The sequence below is a fragment of the Eupeodes corollae genome, chromosome 1 (genome assembly GCF_945859685.1).
Source record: "Eupeodes corollae chromosome 1, idEupCoro1.1, whole genome shotgun sequence".
Taxonomy (NCBI): domain Eukaryota; kingdom Metazoa; phylum Arthropoda; class Insecta; order Diptera; family Syrphidae; genus Eupeodes; species Eupeodes corollae.
In genome coordinates this window covers 43,612,535-43,630,197 of record NC_079147.1, presented here as the reverse complement: position 1 = coordinate 43,630,197, position 17,663 = coordinate 43,612,535, and the positions used below count along the sequence as shown (strand labels likewise).

The 17,663-nt window shown below is 35.8% G+C and overlaps 1 protein-coding gene across 1 annotated transcript; it reads left to right on the top strand.

The window, feature by feature from the left end:
- Nucleotides 1-263: 263 nt before the first annotated feature.
- Nucleotides 264-16,909, top strand: LOC129940158 (probable multidrug resistance-associated protein lethal(2)03659). Its single transcript, XM_056048410.1, has 7 exons — nt 264-714; nt 6,947-7,177; nt 7,247-9,130; nt 9,193-9,538; nt 15,312-15,462; nt 15,535-16,483; nt 16,548-16,909. The coding sequence occupies exons 1-7, from the start codon at nt 635-637 to the stop codon at nt 16,846-16,848; spliced, it is 3,942 nt and encodes a 1,313-aa protein (XP_055904385.1). The 5' UTR covers nt 264-634; the 3' UTR covers nt 16,849-16,909.
- The last annotated feature ends 754 nt before the right edge of the window (nt 16,910-17,663 follow it).

Below are 17,663 nucleotides of genomic sequence, written 5' to 3'. Positions count from 1 at the left end.
TTCAATCACACGTTGTTATCAAAGACAATTATGCTTAATTAAATTACAATTTTATGGTTATACATATTCCGATAAGTTACAATTTGATAAGATATCAAATAAGTATATCAAACTACACGTATGTAGGTAGCTCGTAGCTATAGTTCAGTTCAGTTCAAGCAGTAGGCAAATGTCTGATCTATTTTATCTATTGATTAGATCCATGATAATATTATAAAAGTATCTTGAAGAGTTATTAAAACTTCAGTTGAACACAAAAAATACTTAATTAGACAGACAGCCGAGAGCCGATTTTCGTCAATGTCCAGTCTTAAATCCCTATTGTTTTTAATATAATAAATTTTTCACCGTAAAGTCTTAACATGTCGCCGTATTATTTTATTTTTCGTTTTGATTTTTTGAAGAAATGTTTATTTTTGATCTAGATATTCGACCGGTGATTAATATAGGACAAAATAAATTTTAAATTTTAACGAAATGGTCACTATGCTATAATATTATTTATTTGAACGGTCTTGAAATTATTCACATGTTCGGTTAGTGTCAGGCGACGCGGTGGTGGTTATACTTAGAGGATAAGCAAAATAAGTTTTGGATAATTTTTAGTGAATGGAAAGAAAAATTACAGTGAGAAATGAATCGTTCAAAAAGAAATATCAAAAGACCTCCTAATCCAATTTTAGAAGCGAACATACTTTCAAAATGGAGTTTCTGGCAAGTACACAAATAAAATACATTGTGATAAACGGTATAGTTTTAAGTCAGTGAATAACAAGAAATAAGGAATTTTCTGCAGTTTAAAAGATTGTTTTTAAGGCACAAATTTTAAGTTGAATTTAACATAAAACAACACAAGGTGAGAAATATATAAAAATAAATTAATAACCGTCTGATAACTTCGGAAGAACTTAAGATATACTCAACCGATGTTTTTTTCGATAAAACTCATCTCAAAACTAAAATAGTTAAGAAATAAATCAGAAAAGTTTGAAGTAGAAAAATCAATGAATTGTGGTCGTTTTGTATTAGGCATTATTAAAAAGATACGTACATCATTTAGAGTAAAACACAATAAGATTGTGCACCATTAAAATCTCCTTGGAACCGATATTATAATTAGTTTCAAATACTGTACTTAATAGATATCCTTTTTTCTTGGGATTTTCAAGAATTTAAATTAGTTTTTTTACGATTCACTATTAACAGTGACATTATGAAGATTAGGACTGATATAGTTTTTAAATGTTATAACTTTTTTCTAAGTGCCGAATTCATGAAGTTTTTTAACCCTACAATATTTTTAGTATATTGCAAGTAACGAATTGACGAATAGTTATTCAACTGGGGTGTTAAATAAAAAGGAATAAACTAAATCCTGTGAAATTAAATAATTTATATTCTTAAGATCACTTAATTCTCCCTACCATTTAAAGTTTAAACTGAAGTGAACCAATTTGTATCCATTAAAATGTTTCAGTTTGAAGCTTTGCATAACATTCTCTAAGAGGAAACTTACGAATATTTTTAAACTTTCCTCAATTATAGTATTGGGTACATCTTATATTTTGTTCCACTGTCACAAAGCATGATGAATTTTTATCCAAGAGTTGTTCATCAAAATGGTCATGTAGAGGCAAGGATTAGGATGTAGGTTTCGCGACAATTGTGAATAAAATTTTCCCATAGATTTGTTATTGTTACAAATGTATTAGTTAAATTTATCCTTATCCTTATTTATCCAAATCGCAAACACCTAACAAGAAATTTGACTCATTGCAAAAGCAGGTATATAAAATTCCTATCAATACTCTAATTTAAAATTAGTTTGAAGTCAATATCTCAAAGTTTTGAAATGATATTTGAGTCGAAAATCAATTTTTACCAACTTTTATGAATTTTTTTAGGTTTTTTTTTTTTTATAAAAAAATCTGTTAATTCGATTTTTTTCAAATTTTTTCAGAATGTTGAAAACAATATTTCTTATAAGATAAAATAAGCTTGAAGGCTAAATTTCAAGTTTTTGAAAAAATATTTGCATCAATATTCAATTTTTACCAACTTTTTATAAAAGAAACTGTCAATTCAATCAAATGTCAAAAACATTGTTCTTCGTTTCACAAAATTGTTTTGGAGATGAAATCATATTTTAGTCGTAGAATTTCGGAGGTGACAAATTTTTGTTTCAGTTTTTTTGATTTATAAAAAAAACCGTTAAATGGATTTTTTTTCAAAAAATATAATTCTTTGATATCACGTTACAATATATCATATAAAATTTAATTCAAGTCTTAAGCGTTTTTGGTTCGTAAGATATTTAGGGTTAACCAAAATGTTCACCTTTTTTTTAAACTGCTATATTTAAAAAACCACCTACGCAATATTCTTGAGAGCAATTTCTGCATCTTTTTGCCTTATTATCTGTATAACAAAATTTATTTGAGGTAGATATCTCTTCTGGTGCTTGAGCTATGGACGACTTAAAAAGCTTCTCAAACGTACGGACGTACGGAGGTACGAACGTACGTAATCACGCACGAGCAGACATCTTTCTAAAAATCTTTTATTTCGACTCTAGGGACATTGAAACGTCGAGAAATGTCAAAATGTCGGACCCATTACAATAACTTCCCATGGGAAGTTAAAAATATTGTTTTCAACGTTCAATAAAATTTTGAGAAAAATAGAATTGGCAGTTTTTTTTATAAAACATTAAAAATCTAAAAAAAAACATTTCTCAAAGTTAGTAAAAATTGAACATCGATTCAAATATCTTTTCAAAACCGTGAGGTATTGGCTTCAAACTACTTTATTTTAAAAAACAATATTGTTGTCAACATTCAGTAAAATTTTGAGACAAATCGAATTGATATTTTTTTTACAAAAAATAAAAACTTAAAAGAAAATTTAACAAAAGTTGCTAAAAATTGATATTCGACTCAAATATCTTTTCAAAACATTATGGCTTACAACTAATTTTATCTTATAAGAAATATTGCTTTCAACATTTTGAAAAATGTTGAGAAAAATCGAATTGACAGTTTTTTTTACAAAAAAAAAAAAATAAAAACCTAAAAAAAAATTAAGAAAAGTTGGTAAAAATTGATTTTCGACTCAAACATCTTTTCAATACCTCGAGATATAGGCTTTAAACTACTTTTGTCTTTTAAAAAATATTGTTGTCAATGTTTAGCAAAATTTTGATTTCATAGAAAATATTATTTTCGTTATTCAGTAGTTTTTTTTTATAAAAGTCCAACAGTCCGTTTTTTTTATGAAAATATAAAATTTACCAGCAAATTTGTTAAAAATTGATGTTCGGTTCTTGATATCTCTTAAATTAATTTCATTCATCCAATTTGTAAAAATTTAAGGAATGCTACTAAAATTGGTAAAAAATTGTTTTCGACTAAAAATCTATTTAACAAAACTAGATCTTCAAACTTAACTATTTCTTTAATTGAAAAATATTGTTGGTAATTTTATAATTTTTAAGAATAATTTAACTGACAACTTTTTTAACCCAACACTAAAAAATACGAACTTTTATGCAAGACAAATCGACAGACGGGATGGGAAGTTATCAGTGTGGGTCGCATCCCAGCCGCTTCTTTTTTTTAATAAGCACACACTCAAGTAGATAATACTACCCTTCTTATGTAAAACACAGTGTGAGCACTAGAAAATTGAGATAGGGGTTGAAAGTAGGTGCACATTGGTTTTAAATTCCTGAAAATTGCAATGGCTGGGAAAGACAGGGTGTGGTTAGGCGTTCCGCATTCGTATAGTACGGCTAAAGAACGAATCTGACAATACGAATGAAGTTGGGCTGGATTATATATTGTTGAGCATTCGTAGAAGAGTGAGTTTTACGGTTGAACTGTTTAAGGGTAGGAATGCAGCTGGCTATTTCTCTAGAGCAAAAACCGTTATAATAACTCTAAAAGAGTGTGAGACAAGAAACTTTTCGAAGATGTTCAAGTGACGTAAATGATCTTATGACGGTATTCTCACCAATCAATCTAAATTGTCTTCGTCCAATACTGTCCAAGAGGCTTAAGTAAGCCTCTGCAAGTGAGTTGTAGGAACTGCAGCCCAGATATGGGAGTTATACTCAAACTTTGGACTTATATATAAGTCTTGTTGAAAACAGCCACATCAGCAACATTCTTGTATCGCCTTAGAAAATCTAAACATCTTGCGGAATTTTTGGCGACATCGTGAATGTAATCGTTCCACAAAAGGTGATTATAAACATACCGAGAATATCGAGAAATTCAGTGTACTCGATGCAAGTGCCATCAATGGATAATGGCAAGGGAGGAGTATCTCGCTTTAACGATACAAGACAGAATTGGGTTTTTGGAAGCATTAAATTCCACGCAGTTTTTTATTTCCCATTGGACAGTGCTGTGTACGTCGAAATTTAATGAGCTTATCATATTTTGTCGTTGCAGTTCCACGTCCAAAGAAGAGGGTTGTGAATACGAAAATAAATGAACAAATGTATTGGATAAGATAATTAATAAAAATGAGAAAGAATGTTGAAGATAGAACAGAACCCTGGGGACCACCCTCATTTATTTTGTTGTTTTCAGACTTGAACCATGAAAACCAAAAGCACGCATTTTCGATAAGATAACCTGATGCCAAACCCTATCAAATGCTTTTGAAATATCAAGTGCAATAATCTTAGTTTCTCCAAAACGATGTTAAGATTTGCTCCACTGTTCGGTGAGATGAACTATGAGATCACCAGTGGACCTATTGCTGCCGTACTGTCGGTCATTAAGAAGCTTTCGATCTTCGAGATATTTCTTGATCTGATAATTTATCCGCGTTTCTATGACCTTGAAGAGCAGGGACGTAAGTGCAATCGGTGGGGAGTTAGAGGGTGAGAAAGATTCGCCTTTTATGGCGATAGGCTGGACAAATGCGGTTTTTCATGCACTTGGAACGAGACCTGAGCAGTAGGACAGATGAAAAAGTTTAGGTACGAAGTGGTTTAGCCAGCGTTGAAGAACACCTCTTCAGAACAATAGCGGGGATACCATCCGGACCAGCGGAGTCATGACAATCACTGGCAGTGTTAAATTGGCTGCGAACTTCATAGCAAAGAGATTAGCTTTCTCTAAAAAGCTTACAAATAGAGTGTCATTGACAACAAGCGTAGGAACAGGAAAGGGGAAGAATTCCTCATAACTTTTTTACAAATGTAGGTCGTCTGGCCTTATGCACAATACTTGAACCATAGATGTAGTTTTTCGTTTTCTTAGTTGACCATAAAGTGCCTGTTTTTGTCTCTTAAAACTTGTTAGATAATACAAAAATTTTTGACTTGGCATGCTCTCGTAACAAGTCAAGAGGTATTTTATCATCCTCAGCATCTTTATCTGAATTCCCACAAGCTTCCCAATCAGAGTCTTCCTCTTTCCCCTCTCCGAAGTCACACTCTCCTAACATTTTCTTTATTTTCTCTATGCGCATTACTCAATAAAAATGTCTGCATCCTCAAAATCTGTTGTTGGAGCGTTTTCGTACTGCGAACCCAATTTCTTGGGGTGACGAGGCTCATATAAACAAAACTGCTCCAAGAATCTATAACCCTCGTCTGAAATACTAAAAGCCTTTACATTGCCCCAGGTTAACTGTTTGGTGCGACTTATCCTCGCATGGGACCAGGCGACAAATGCCAATGGTAATAATTACCGACTAATTATAAAGGATTTCTTTGGGGGCTACCTCAAAGATAGTGTTTATAGCAACAATCCTCGAACTTTAGTGAACCTAAAAGAAAATATTCGTCGAGAAATCAGTGCAATTCAATCAGTTTACTGCAGCGTGTCAACAAAAGCACTCTTTTTTTTAAATTGCTATAGCTAAGCCAATTACCTAATTTTTTTAAATTCTAGGGACCTTAAAATTTCAAAAAATATCAACATTCTAAATTCGACAAATTACACTTACTTTTTATGGGAAGTTAAAATGAGATTACATGTTACTCACACTGATAATTTTTGATTCGTATCCGTTTTTGTTTTTTTTTTTTGAAAGTTGCCTAGTTTTTACGAAACAGGGTCTCTTACTTTAAGAAACTAATCTCAAAGCAACAAAGTTATCGTTATGACAAAGATTGGAATAAAAGAGTGCTTAAACAGGAAACTATTTTGAAACATCGTTAACATATTTAAAAGTAAAAATAGGCAAATTCCACTTCTAAAGGATTCTGGAATAACTTTTTCATAAATGATGAAAAAGGTTATAAAATTGATAAAAACTTCAAAAGCAATCATTTGGTCTCTCAAACGATGTAGTAAGGTCCAAAATGCGAATTCTTCCATCGAGCTAACACCATTAAATGCGTTTGTAAGAGAAGATAATACTAAAACAAAATTACAAAAATACATATTTCTGAAAGGTTTATTCTGTCAAAGATAAGTAATCAGCTATTTGACATTATGATTTGATTGATATGAAAAACAAAACATAATATAAATTACATTATGCTTTTTCATAAAAGTTTGGTAACCAGGTTAATTTATGACCATGATGGAATCAATTAGTATTTTAGGAAATTTAGATGTTTACTTTTATGGAGAGCGCCGTTAACGATTTCTAAAAAGCACTTTTAATTTAGGGGATAAGTTATTTAAACTTGACTAAATTTATGTAAATTCAGACCAGAACTAATTTTGAACTTAATAAAAATTGATAATTTAAAAGAGGACATGGTAAAAAAATATCAGGAATATTATTTATATTTAATTTGATTTCATGTTTTCCTTTTTGCGAATTTATTTCGAGGGCAGTAAGTATTGAAGGGAATGGGAATAAGTGTTCTGTTCTATTTAAATGAGTTGTCTACTTTAAACTAAATACTAAAAACAATGATTACGATAGTTGGAGAGTTTAGAAAACTTATGTCAATGATTTTTTTCTTTTTTCTTAGGTGGCTCCATAAAATTTTCCGCAAAGGTCTACATGACAAACTGGAACAAGAAGACCTTTATGAGCACAAACCAAGTCTCGATAGTACAATCACTACAAATGGCCTCATTCGATATTGGGAAGAAGAAATGAAACGACCAAAACCTGGCCTATTGCATATGATATTTCGAGCATATGGTTGGTCTTTTGTACCAATATGCATCCTCTATTCTGTTTTAGAAATCTCAGTAAGGTAGTCAAATATTTTCATCCCTCTGCTCTGCAAAAACTATTTCTAATCTGCAAACAATTTTTTTTTCAGTTCAATGCAACCTCTATTCCTGGGTGGTTTAATATCGCACTTCTCCGAAAGTAAGCCAGACGTTTCGACAAAAAAAGCCTACCTCTATGCCACTGGCATTGTTTTATGTTCCTTAATTAACACCTTAGCATTTCATCCCTTCATGTTTTACATATTTGAGGTTGGTGTAAAGATTCGATTGGCCTGCTCGGGATTGGTCTATAGAAAGTGCCTACGGTCTTCAATCACAGCTTATAACGATGGTCTAAGCAGTCAGGCAATAATTCTTCTTTCGAATGATCTCAGTCAGCTCGATCTGGGATTCTACTTCTTCCATGATCTCTGGAAGGGCCCTATCGAAGCAGCCATATTTGGATACCTGATGTACGGGGAAATTGGTTGGTCAGCCTTGGTTGGAATTGGATTTCTTGCACTCTTTATTCCATTGCAGATTTGGGCAGCGAAGGCAGCTGCCCACTACAGAAGTGAAACAGCAAAGAACGCTGATACCCGAGTAAAGTTCATGAATGAGATTGTGCATGCGATTCAGGTGATTAAGATGTATGCCTGGGAGAAGTCGTTTGCAAGACTAGTAGCTGCAGTGCGAAAAACTGAACTCAAGGCCATACGAGGCTCTATGGTAATAATGGGAGCGCTCCAATGCACAACGATGGTGTCAAACTTAGCCCTATTCTTGTGCCTAGTCACGTATGTCTTCACCGGAAGCGTGATCACTTCGAAAAAGGTCTTCATAGTGTCGTCTTTTTTCGAAGCTCTAGACGACTCACTATTGCATTTCTTTCCCATGGCAATGACAACTTGGGCTGAAATATTGGTCATCTCTCGAAGAGCTGTTGATTTTCTTCTGCAGAGCGAGGATCCAGCTGATGGAGGTATAGAAAACTTCGCCTATGAACCGGAACATGACGTTGAAGTAACAAATTTCTTTGGAAGAATTCACAATCCAGTGGCTGTGAGAAAAGGACTGCTAGTCCATAATCTTCGAGCTAGTTGGGATAAGGGAGACAATCCGCGAGAGCATTTAAGTGGATGCAGCTTTCAAATTCAGGAAAATGAGTTTCTGGGCGTAGTTGGAAGTATTGGTTCGGGGAAGTCAAGCTTGCTAAATGCAATTCTAGGTGAGATCGATGTCACCGCAGGGAATTTGGAAGTCCATGGCATTCTCAGCTACGCTCCCCAAGAACCATGGATCTTCGAAGGAAGCATACGAGACAATATACTTTTTATTGAAAAATTCAACGAAGAACGTTACAAGGCTGTCATAAGAGCCTGCTCCCTGCAAAGAGATATTGATGCCTTTCCATTTGGGGATTCGACAATAATTGGAGAGCGAGGAGTGAGTTTAAGTGGCGGACAGAAAGCTAGAATAAGCTTAGCACGAGCTATCTACAAGAAGGCTGACATATACCTTCTGGATGACCCACTGTCGGCCGTTGACTCGTATGTTGGAAAACATATTCTAGAGAAGTGCATATTGAAGTTTTTGGACTCAAAGATAAGAATTTTAGTAACTCATCAGCTGAGGCAGTTGAAGAACACGAGTCAATTGATCGTGATGGAGAATGGAAGCATTCAGTTTCAGGGCCAATACGAAGTTCTGAAGGATCGAATTTTACAAATTGATGTACAGCATACAGACCTAGAAGACAACAATCTTGTTCAACGGAACGAAAGTCTTATAGAGAAAGTAAGACCTGCGAAGGTGGAACTCATCGACAATGGTATTGATCGGAAAGAACAAAAGGCACAGGGTTCTGTGAAAGCATCGACCTATCTGGAGTATGTTCGGAGCCTCGGAAATTCCACACTGATAGCATTTGTGTTGCTGTTGTTTATTTCTTCCAGGGGTCTGTTATCAGGTTTGGATATTTTTGTGTCGAAATGGTAAGAACTTTAAATGTTTTTTTTTAGAAGTGGAATTAATAAGTTTTCTTGCTTCCTTTTAGGGCAACATGGGAAGAGGAATTACCATTAAAAAACAACAATACGTATTCAACAAAAGCTAACTTTTACGATTCTTTACCATTCGATGTTGAACGGAAACGCAGAGTCATTATATATTCCGTGTTGATTGTTTTTACTTTGATCTTTTACGTTCTGCGTACTTATGCATTTTTTAAAGTTTGTCTTAAAATTTCATATAAAGTACATGAGAAACTGTTCAATGGGATTATAAGGACTTCAATGTATTTCTTCAATACGAATTCATCTGGAAGGATAATAAATCGATTTGCAAACGATATGAATATTGTAGATGTTCAAATGCCTCAGACGTTATATGAAGTTTTATCGGTAAATATTTTTGTTAAAAAAAACATATTTTTATATTCCAGTGCAGATAATTTTGGATATTATTTGGCTTAATTAAGCAATCGCAATTTTTGAAAAAATCATTATAATCTTACAAATTTTCGAATTTGGCAAATTAGTTTGAAAAGACTCTGTTAACATTGCTTTATAACGAAAATATTATTATCCTTTTCAAGCTACTGTAAGGCCCGAATAAATCATAGATATCTTTGTGCTGAAGTCTCCTAAGTATAGAAGACGTGATGAAGGCTCCATTCTGAAAAAAATTCTACTCGAAAAACGCACTGTTTAGGCTACACAAATATGTTTTAAACATTGCACAAGTTTACACATACGTAAAAAGGGCCATTTAGTTCCATTAATTTATGATACTGTATTTCTGTCGCACTTCTATTGTACTTATACTTTTTTATTTCTTCACTAATGTGAAGCCAAAGGTTTTGTGCCGCATGATCGATCAGAGAAAAAAAATCGGTTCGGTTCTCCCGATGATTTCAATGTCGTCTGCGTAAGCCAGTATCTGGCTGAACCTGGTGGCGATGGTAGGGGAATGCTTTGATCTCCTTGTCGGACTAAATTGTAGATTTTGATTGGTCTGGAATGCAGTGGTCAATTTACCACTCATGGCTTTGTATAGTTTTACCCTGGCTCAGCTGTCGTGTTTACTTACTTACTTAGGTCCTCAGACCTGTTAAGTCCGTTGAGAACCCCTTAAGGGGCATAGGCCTCTACTATGCCTACGCGGCATCGTGTACGGTTTCCGGAGATGTGTTTCAGCTCCCTCCACTCTTGCCCAGTGACACTGATTCCGCCTCGACTGCCCTGCGCCATGTGCTTCTCGGGCGTCCAGCTCTTCTTCCTTGTTGTGTGGAGGATTGCACTGCATTGCTTGGCCTGCAATGCAGTCGTTACTTTTTCGAAGCGTATATGTCCAATCTATTGGCAATAACGACTTCGTATTATAGAATCTATAGGTTCCTGACCTGTCCTTCTAAGAAGGTTCTCATTTGATATGCGGCCAGAAAATCCTTAGGATGTTACGAAGACATCTATTCACCAATGTATGCAGCTTTCTTGTTATGGCTGAAGTAACCTTTCAAGTGCTGCACACATAAAGAAACACAGATTAAACATTTGTGCGAAACAGTCGTAGCTTTGTTCTTAAGCTGATAGAGTTATTCCTCCAAATTTTTGACAACATACCGAACCCCGCTTTTGCTTTGCCGATGCGGCAGATGACGTCCTGTTCGGTTCCACCTTCGATGGAAACGACACTTGCAAGGTATTGAAAGCTCTCCACTTTTTCCACCATTTTCGAGAAAATATTTATGGTCGGGTTCCGACCATATTTTGGAATTAATTTTCAACCCCACAACTTCTACTTCTCTCTCCACACTTGTTGTCATTTGATGGAGATCCATGATCCTATGAGAGAGTAAGCAAACATCGTCGACGTAATCAAAGTGCTTTAAATAGTATTTTAAAGTCCATTGGATCCCTCCGCTACCTGACAAAGCTGAGTGCAGTACATTGCTTATCACCAACAAAAACAATATTGGCGATAGAATACAGCCCTGTCTGACTCCGCTTTGGATTTCAAAATCATCTGACAACCTACATCAGAACGTGACTATTGGATCCATCATATGTTGCTTTAATAATAGCAACTAGTTTTTCTAGGGTGCTTCTCCTCCACAAACTTTAACGCTATCAGTCAATGAACAGCAGTTGTAGTAGTGATCGATATTCAACACACTGTACAATATTGATCCGCAGGGTGTTGATATGATCAATACAGGAGAATCGATGATGTTTTTAGATGCGTTCCAGTATGATGATCTCCAGTTTTCGCACTTTGTTAGATCTCTTTTTTTGGGAGCTCGTTTCTTTCTTTTCCTTGTACAGCAGTTATCCGAGCACTTAACTGTTTGCGTTCGTTGATCCTTGCCCAAGATTTTCTGAAAGCCAAGTGTTGTTGCTTCCTTCTTTCCGACTGATTATTCTGTAGCGTAGCCATTATTAAGTGGTGGTAACGGACAAGTCCCATATCGGCGCCACTTCTGATTCGTACATCCAAGAGACTGCTCCTAAAGCTTCGACTAATCACGAAGTGGTCAATTTGGTTGGAAGACGCTTGCCTGTCTGTTGACATCCAGCTAATTTTATGACAGAGTTTGTGTTCACACATAGTGCCACCAATCACAAGGATATTGGCCTTGTGCTGACTCCGTGAACATCCATCAAATGCCTTAGCCCGTTGTTTTTACTGCCAACCTTAGCATTGAGGTCTCCCATTACCAAAATAATATCTCCTCGGAAAGTGTTGTTGTCGAGCGTTTCCTGGATCGTGACCAGAGTAGAACAGTACAGTATTACGTGTCGGTGACTTGCATTTGCCTGATCCCAACCATTGCACTTCGCTCTACCCTAAGATATCTATCCTGTACCGCATACATTCTCTCTCTAATAGGAGGAATCTGGCATTTTGCGGACCTTCAGTTCCTGCGTCCAGAAGCGAACTCACATTCCAGAAACCAATCTTTGTACGGGTACAATAGCCAAAAGTCGTCAACGAGTCATCATTAATTATTATCTGATGCGTAATTTCGGTTTCCAATCTCAAATTTCACAATTATTCATGCCCGGGGCCACCCCGACGAGTTAAAACAAGAATTTCGACATGGCAAGAAAGTTGCATTGCTGGCCAAAGCCAAGTTTTAGGCAATCACCAACTACCAGATCTGCCATGCCGCAGGCACCCAACTATCAGCTATAGTAGTTGGCCTTAAAGTCTACAAACAGATGGTAATTTAAAATATTAAATACTAGATATTTTTTTATCGCCTGTCTAAGGGTAAAAACCTGATCGGCTGTTGATTTGCCTGGGATGAAGCTACACTGATATTTATTTATGATAGTCTTAGCGTATAGCAGAGAGCAAAATATAATCTATTTTTTTTTTCTCTCTGGCGTATAGAGCTATCTGATCTTGTAGGATAGAGGAGAGTATCTCTTATAGGCGGTACTCAACAACGTAATGCTTGTATAGTTTGCAGCACGTTGCGGCAAATCCTTTCTTGTGTATGGGACATATAGAACCTTTTGGCCAGTCTTCTGGCATTTCTTAATGTTCATATAATAAATAAATTGGGTGGCGCAACAGTCCGTTGTGAACCAGGGCCTAGTGACTTACAACTTTCAATCATTCCTGCGTGTGAGTACTGTTGTCAGAATTGAAAAGGACCTACAATTTTAAACCGAATCCGAACAGCTAATTTGAGAAAGCACTTTTTTCATGACAAGAATTACTCTTAAAAGGAATTCTCAATTCCTCGCAAGAGGCAGTACCCGTGAAAAAAATTTTAGGTGGCAAAGCAGGGATTGAACCCAAGACCCCTTGCATGACAGTCCAACGCATTAACCATCATGCCACTTTACTTAATGTTCACATACATGCACTATAATTTCATAAACTGCTTGATATAAAGCTGGTCCGCCATGTTGAAACAGCTTGGCTGATGTGCCATCAACTCCCGGTTTTTTTAAGCCTTATCGACCTCTTCTATGCTTGTTAGCAGTAGCATATTGGCTTCTTTTTAAAGTGGTGTTCTTCAATGAGCTAACCGTTTGAAAATTCATATAAGTACACTCTCCATGTCTGTAGGATCGGTAATAATGTATCCCTCTCCGTCCTTGCCATATGTGACGGATTGGTAGAACTTCATTGCCCGATACGGACCTTGCCCTCTTTGTTTAAGTTTACAGATCAAATTATTCTCCCAGGCTGATTATTTTTGTCTGTCAAGGCGTTTTTCTGTTCTTCTTAGGTCTTTGTATTAATCTTCGCGTGTACGCGTTCTATGAGATTGTACGCAACATTATTAAGTTCAATCCCTAGTTTTCATTCATCATCAAACCAATCGTTTCAATCCCTGTGACTGCTGCCTAAGATGGAATTGACAGTACTCTCTTCTCTTCTGCGTTCGGCATACAGGCCTCAGGAATTGCTCTCCCCCAATCGATCTCATTGAGGGTGAGTCCTAACGCATGAGCAAAGGTGTTCCAGGTGTTCTCGTTGCGTAGGGCAGCCGTGTTGATTCAAACCCGATCGGCGAATACAATACGTCTTCGTAAGGCAATTCAACCTCGGAACACCATAACAACAAGATATAGTGATTCGAGCTGATATTGGCACGTTCGTACCGTCATCAGACTCGAGTAGTGGTGACGGTTTATTAACAAGAGGTAAATCTGGTTGGGAGTGACTACACCAGGTGGCCTTGTAAATGTTTTTATGCGCAACGCCTAAGTTTTTCGATGCTACCAATTTTAAGACTCGAAATCCACTTTCATTAGTGTTCCAATGCAAACTATGTGTGCCTGCGTAGTGCCTAAACACCTTCTTCTCACCTATTTTTGCATTAAAATCCCCAAGAATGTCTTTTAAATCAAAACCTGGGCAGGTATTGAGAGCCCTTTCGACTTACTCATAGTAAGTGTCTTACTCTTCGTCAGGGGACTCCTCAGTAGGTCCGAAAACGTTTATGAGGCTGATGTTATGAAATATGTCTCATGCACGCGAAGTGTGCATAAACTTTCGCTTATAGCGTTAATTCCGATAGTAGTAGGCTTCACTATTTCGTTGACTAGGAAGCATACTCCTAATAATAATATACGTCATATTCTTTCTTCTGTAAAACACCACTTCCTTTCCATCGTATCTCTTATATCGTTGTCTTGTTAGCCTTGTTCATTGATAGGGTATCGGCTAGCTAGTCAGCAGCTCGAGGTCTATTGATCCATTTTACGTTTCATGAGATAATTTGTAAATCGTTGCTGCGGTTGCCGTTATAAAATTAGTCTATTTCCGAGGCTTCCCGTTGGCCTCATAGCCTGACCATATTAGCCAAACCTTATGGAGGTTTTTCTAGCGGCCGCCACTAAGAGGCTATGTTCACTTTTTCGCCAGGCCCAAAAAGTAACGGCACGTGCATGTTTACGTATGCTACATGTTATTTCCCCTTTTCGGTTAATGGCTGACCGCTGAAATCTCTTATATAAATTAAAAATTATCTTGTTTATGAAACTTATTAAATTAAAAGTTCCTCAAATTGTAGCATAATAAAAAAAACTTTCACCAAGTCATCACTATGTTTCCATTTCCTTTCGCTCAAATTTTTTGTTTCAGAAGCTATATGGATTTCTTCAGGTCCGGGGTCTCATTGATATCCGTAATCGTCATCTTGACTAAGCCTTTCAGAAAACCGGACTATTAGTGGGCAGACACCGCGTAAGCTGTGTTAAAGGAATTTTGTTTTGTATGACCCATAAAATAAAAGAGGTTCAGATCGTGCCCCACAAATTATTGTAAAATTGTAATGATGGTGTAAGTAGACCCACCACGGAAGACTTTTAATTTAAAAGTACCTATTCCTTTTATCCAAAACCCCAACTAACACATCTTTAAATTGTGAGTAAGCTTTGAGTTAACTTTGGGATTTGAGAGATAAGTAAAATTTCAAAATTAGATCAGAAGCTTCAACTTTCGAAATAGTTATGAACAATTAAAATTTTGGCTCAATCTAAGAGCTACGTTTAAAAAAAATTGGCAATGTTAGTGCTGAGTTACAACTCTTTAATATTTCAATATCAAAGAATTCTGTCTTGAAGCATATGCTATCCGGGTAGCAAAACTTTTATTAATGTATTTTTTGTTTCACAAAAAACTTCAAAACACACATATTTATAATTTCAGTTTTTTACGTATGCAATTTCTGTGGTCGTCGTAGTTGCATTCGCAAACTTTTGGCTTTTCATTCCAGCACTAATCCTGTATGTCTTTCTATATCTGGGTCGAAAATACTATATTGGAGCAAGCAGAAGCCTAAAACGGATGGAAAGCATGTGTAAGTTAATTCGAAAACTGTATTTTCTCAACCATTATCTTTAATATCAATGTTTTTTGTAATACCATTAAGCTCGAAGTCCAGTCTACTCTCATACCAATCAAACCTTCCATGGACTTACAACAATTCGTGCCATGAATGCAACAAAAATAGTCGAGGCCGAATTCCATAGTTTCCAAAATGTCAATACTTCAGCTTTGTATCTTTTCACGGCTGCCAATCGGGCATTTGCCTTTTGGACGGATTTGATTTGCGTCTTTTATACCCTAATAGTGACCTTTAGTTTTTTGGTATTGAATTCGAACTTTGAAAGTGGAGATGTCGGCTTGGCGATAACCCAATCGATGTCGTTGGTCGTAGTGTGCCAATGGGGTATGCGACAAACTGCCGAATTGGAAAATCAAATGACAAGCCTTGAAAGGATAATCGAGTATGCTGAGTTACCCTCGGAACCTCCCTTGGAATCAGATCCCAAGCATAAGCCAGATGATGAATGGCCCCAAAATGGTCGAATAGATTTTATCGGTACAAGATTAAAATACTCCGAGAAGGGAGACTATATTCTCAAGGGACTGACATTCACCATTAATCCTCGAGAAAAAGTTGGAATTGTTGGACGGACAGGAGCTGGAAAGTCATCAATTATTCAGGCCATGTTTCGCCTGGCACACACAGAAGGCGTAATTGAGATCGATGGCCATGATTTGTGTCAGTTGGGCCTGCACGATCTAAGGAGCAGAATCTCAATTATCCCCCAAGATCCAGTCTTATTCTCAGGGACCATTCGTTACAATTTGGATCCGTTCGATCAAAAATCAGAGGACGATATGTGGAGAGCTCTTTCCGAGGTCGAGATGAAGAGCTACGTTTCTTCTCTGGAAGGTGGTTTGAGTTTTGTCGTGCATGATGGTGGTTCGAACTTCAGTATGGGCCAGAGGCAGTTAATTTGCCTAGCTAGAGCAATTTTAAGACACAATAAGATCCTCATTCTCGATGAGGCCACAGCAAATGTTGACCCAAAGTATAAATATTTATTTATTGATCCAAAGTTTAAATGTTGTACTAATTTCTTTATTTTTTTTCAGGACAGACATACTGATACAAACTGCAATTCGGACAAGATTTGTCGATTGTACAGTTCTGACAATTGCTCATCGCTTACACACAGTTATGTCAAGTGATCGGATAATGGTGATGGATGGTGGAAAAGTTGTCGAAATGGGACATGCTCATGAGCTGCTGCAAGATAGCAACAGTCATTTTTACAATTTAATCGAACAAACTGGGCCCCCCACTTCGAATATTTTAAGACATTTTGCCGAAGAATCTTACAATAATATACAAACACTGGGAAAAATTTCTTCTTCTAATCTTAAACCTGAATAAAGTCTTAGGGTGGAAAAGTTGTTTATATGTATCTAATTTATAAGTATATTTTAAGGATAGTTTTGTATGTAATTAAAATGTTAAATAGTTTCGAGACTTTCATTTTCTGAATTTTTGTGGTTGACAAATGACTTTATTTTTTCAAGATGTTTTAACATATTATCTAGATAACTTTTATTTTTCATTAAGCGTTAGGAAAACCATAGTTACTTTCTTTTCTTTTTTCTTATTTAAAATTTTATTTTAGTTTCCTTCTAACTTTTCAAAATTTTGTACCAACTTTCTATGATAAAAAAAGTAAATACACTAGTCAAAAAGATTTTGTCTTTGGGACTCAATTTATTTATACTAAGGTTTTGATAATCTTAGTTCGAATTTGACTTAAAAATCAATCTATCGCATCAGATTTTGGAGATTTAATCTTTTAAAATTTTCAAAGAACCTTACATTACGGGTTTTGAAGCTAAAATAATTCATTTTAAATGTAAGCATATAGCTAACATCGGAATCAATACTAAAAATTAAGTCAAAACCATGAAAATATAACATTCTAGACCTTTCATATGGCGTCAAATGAAGACTGTTATACATTTTTAGAGCTTCCGAAAACTTATTGGGATATGAAATTGCTAAGCCTTTTCAGTAGCACTTTTTCTAAGATTTTCCTATGTCTAGTATAGGCGGTATTGGTTTGTAAGATGTTACTTTTGTTGGTGGATTACCTTGTTTAGGTATAACAACGACTTCTCTAATTTTGCCAATAATGTAATATACATATTTAAGTTTAAGGCATGCATTTACTAAAAATAAGAGTT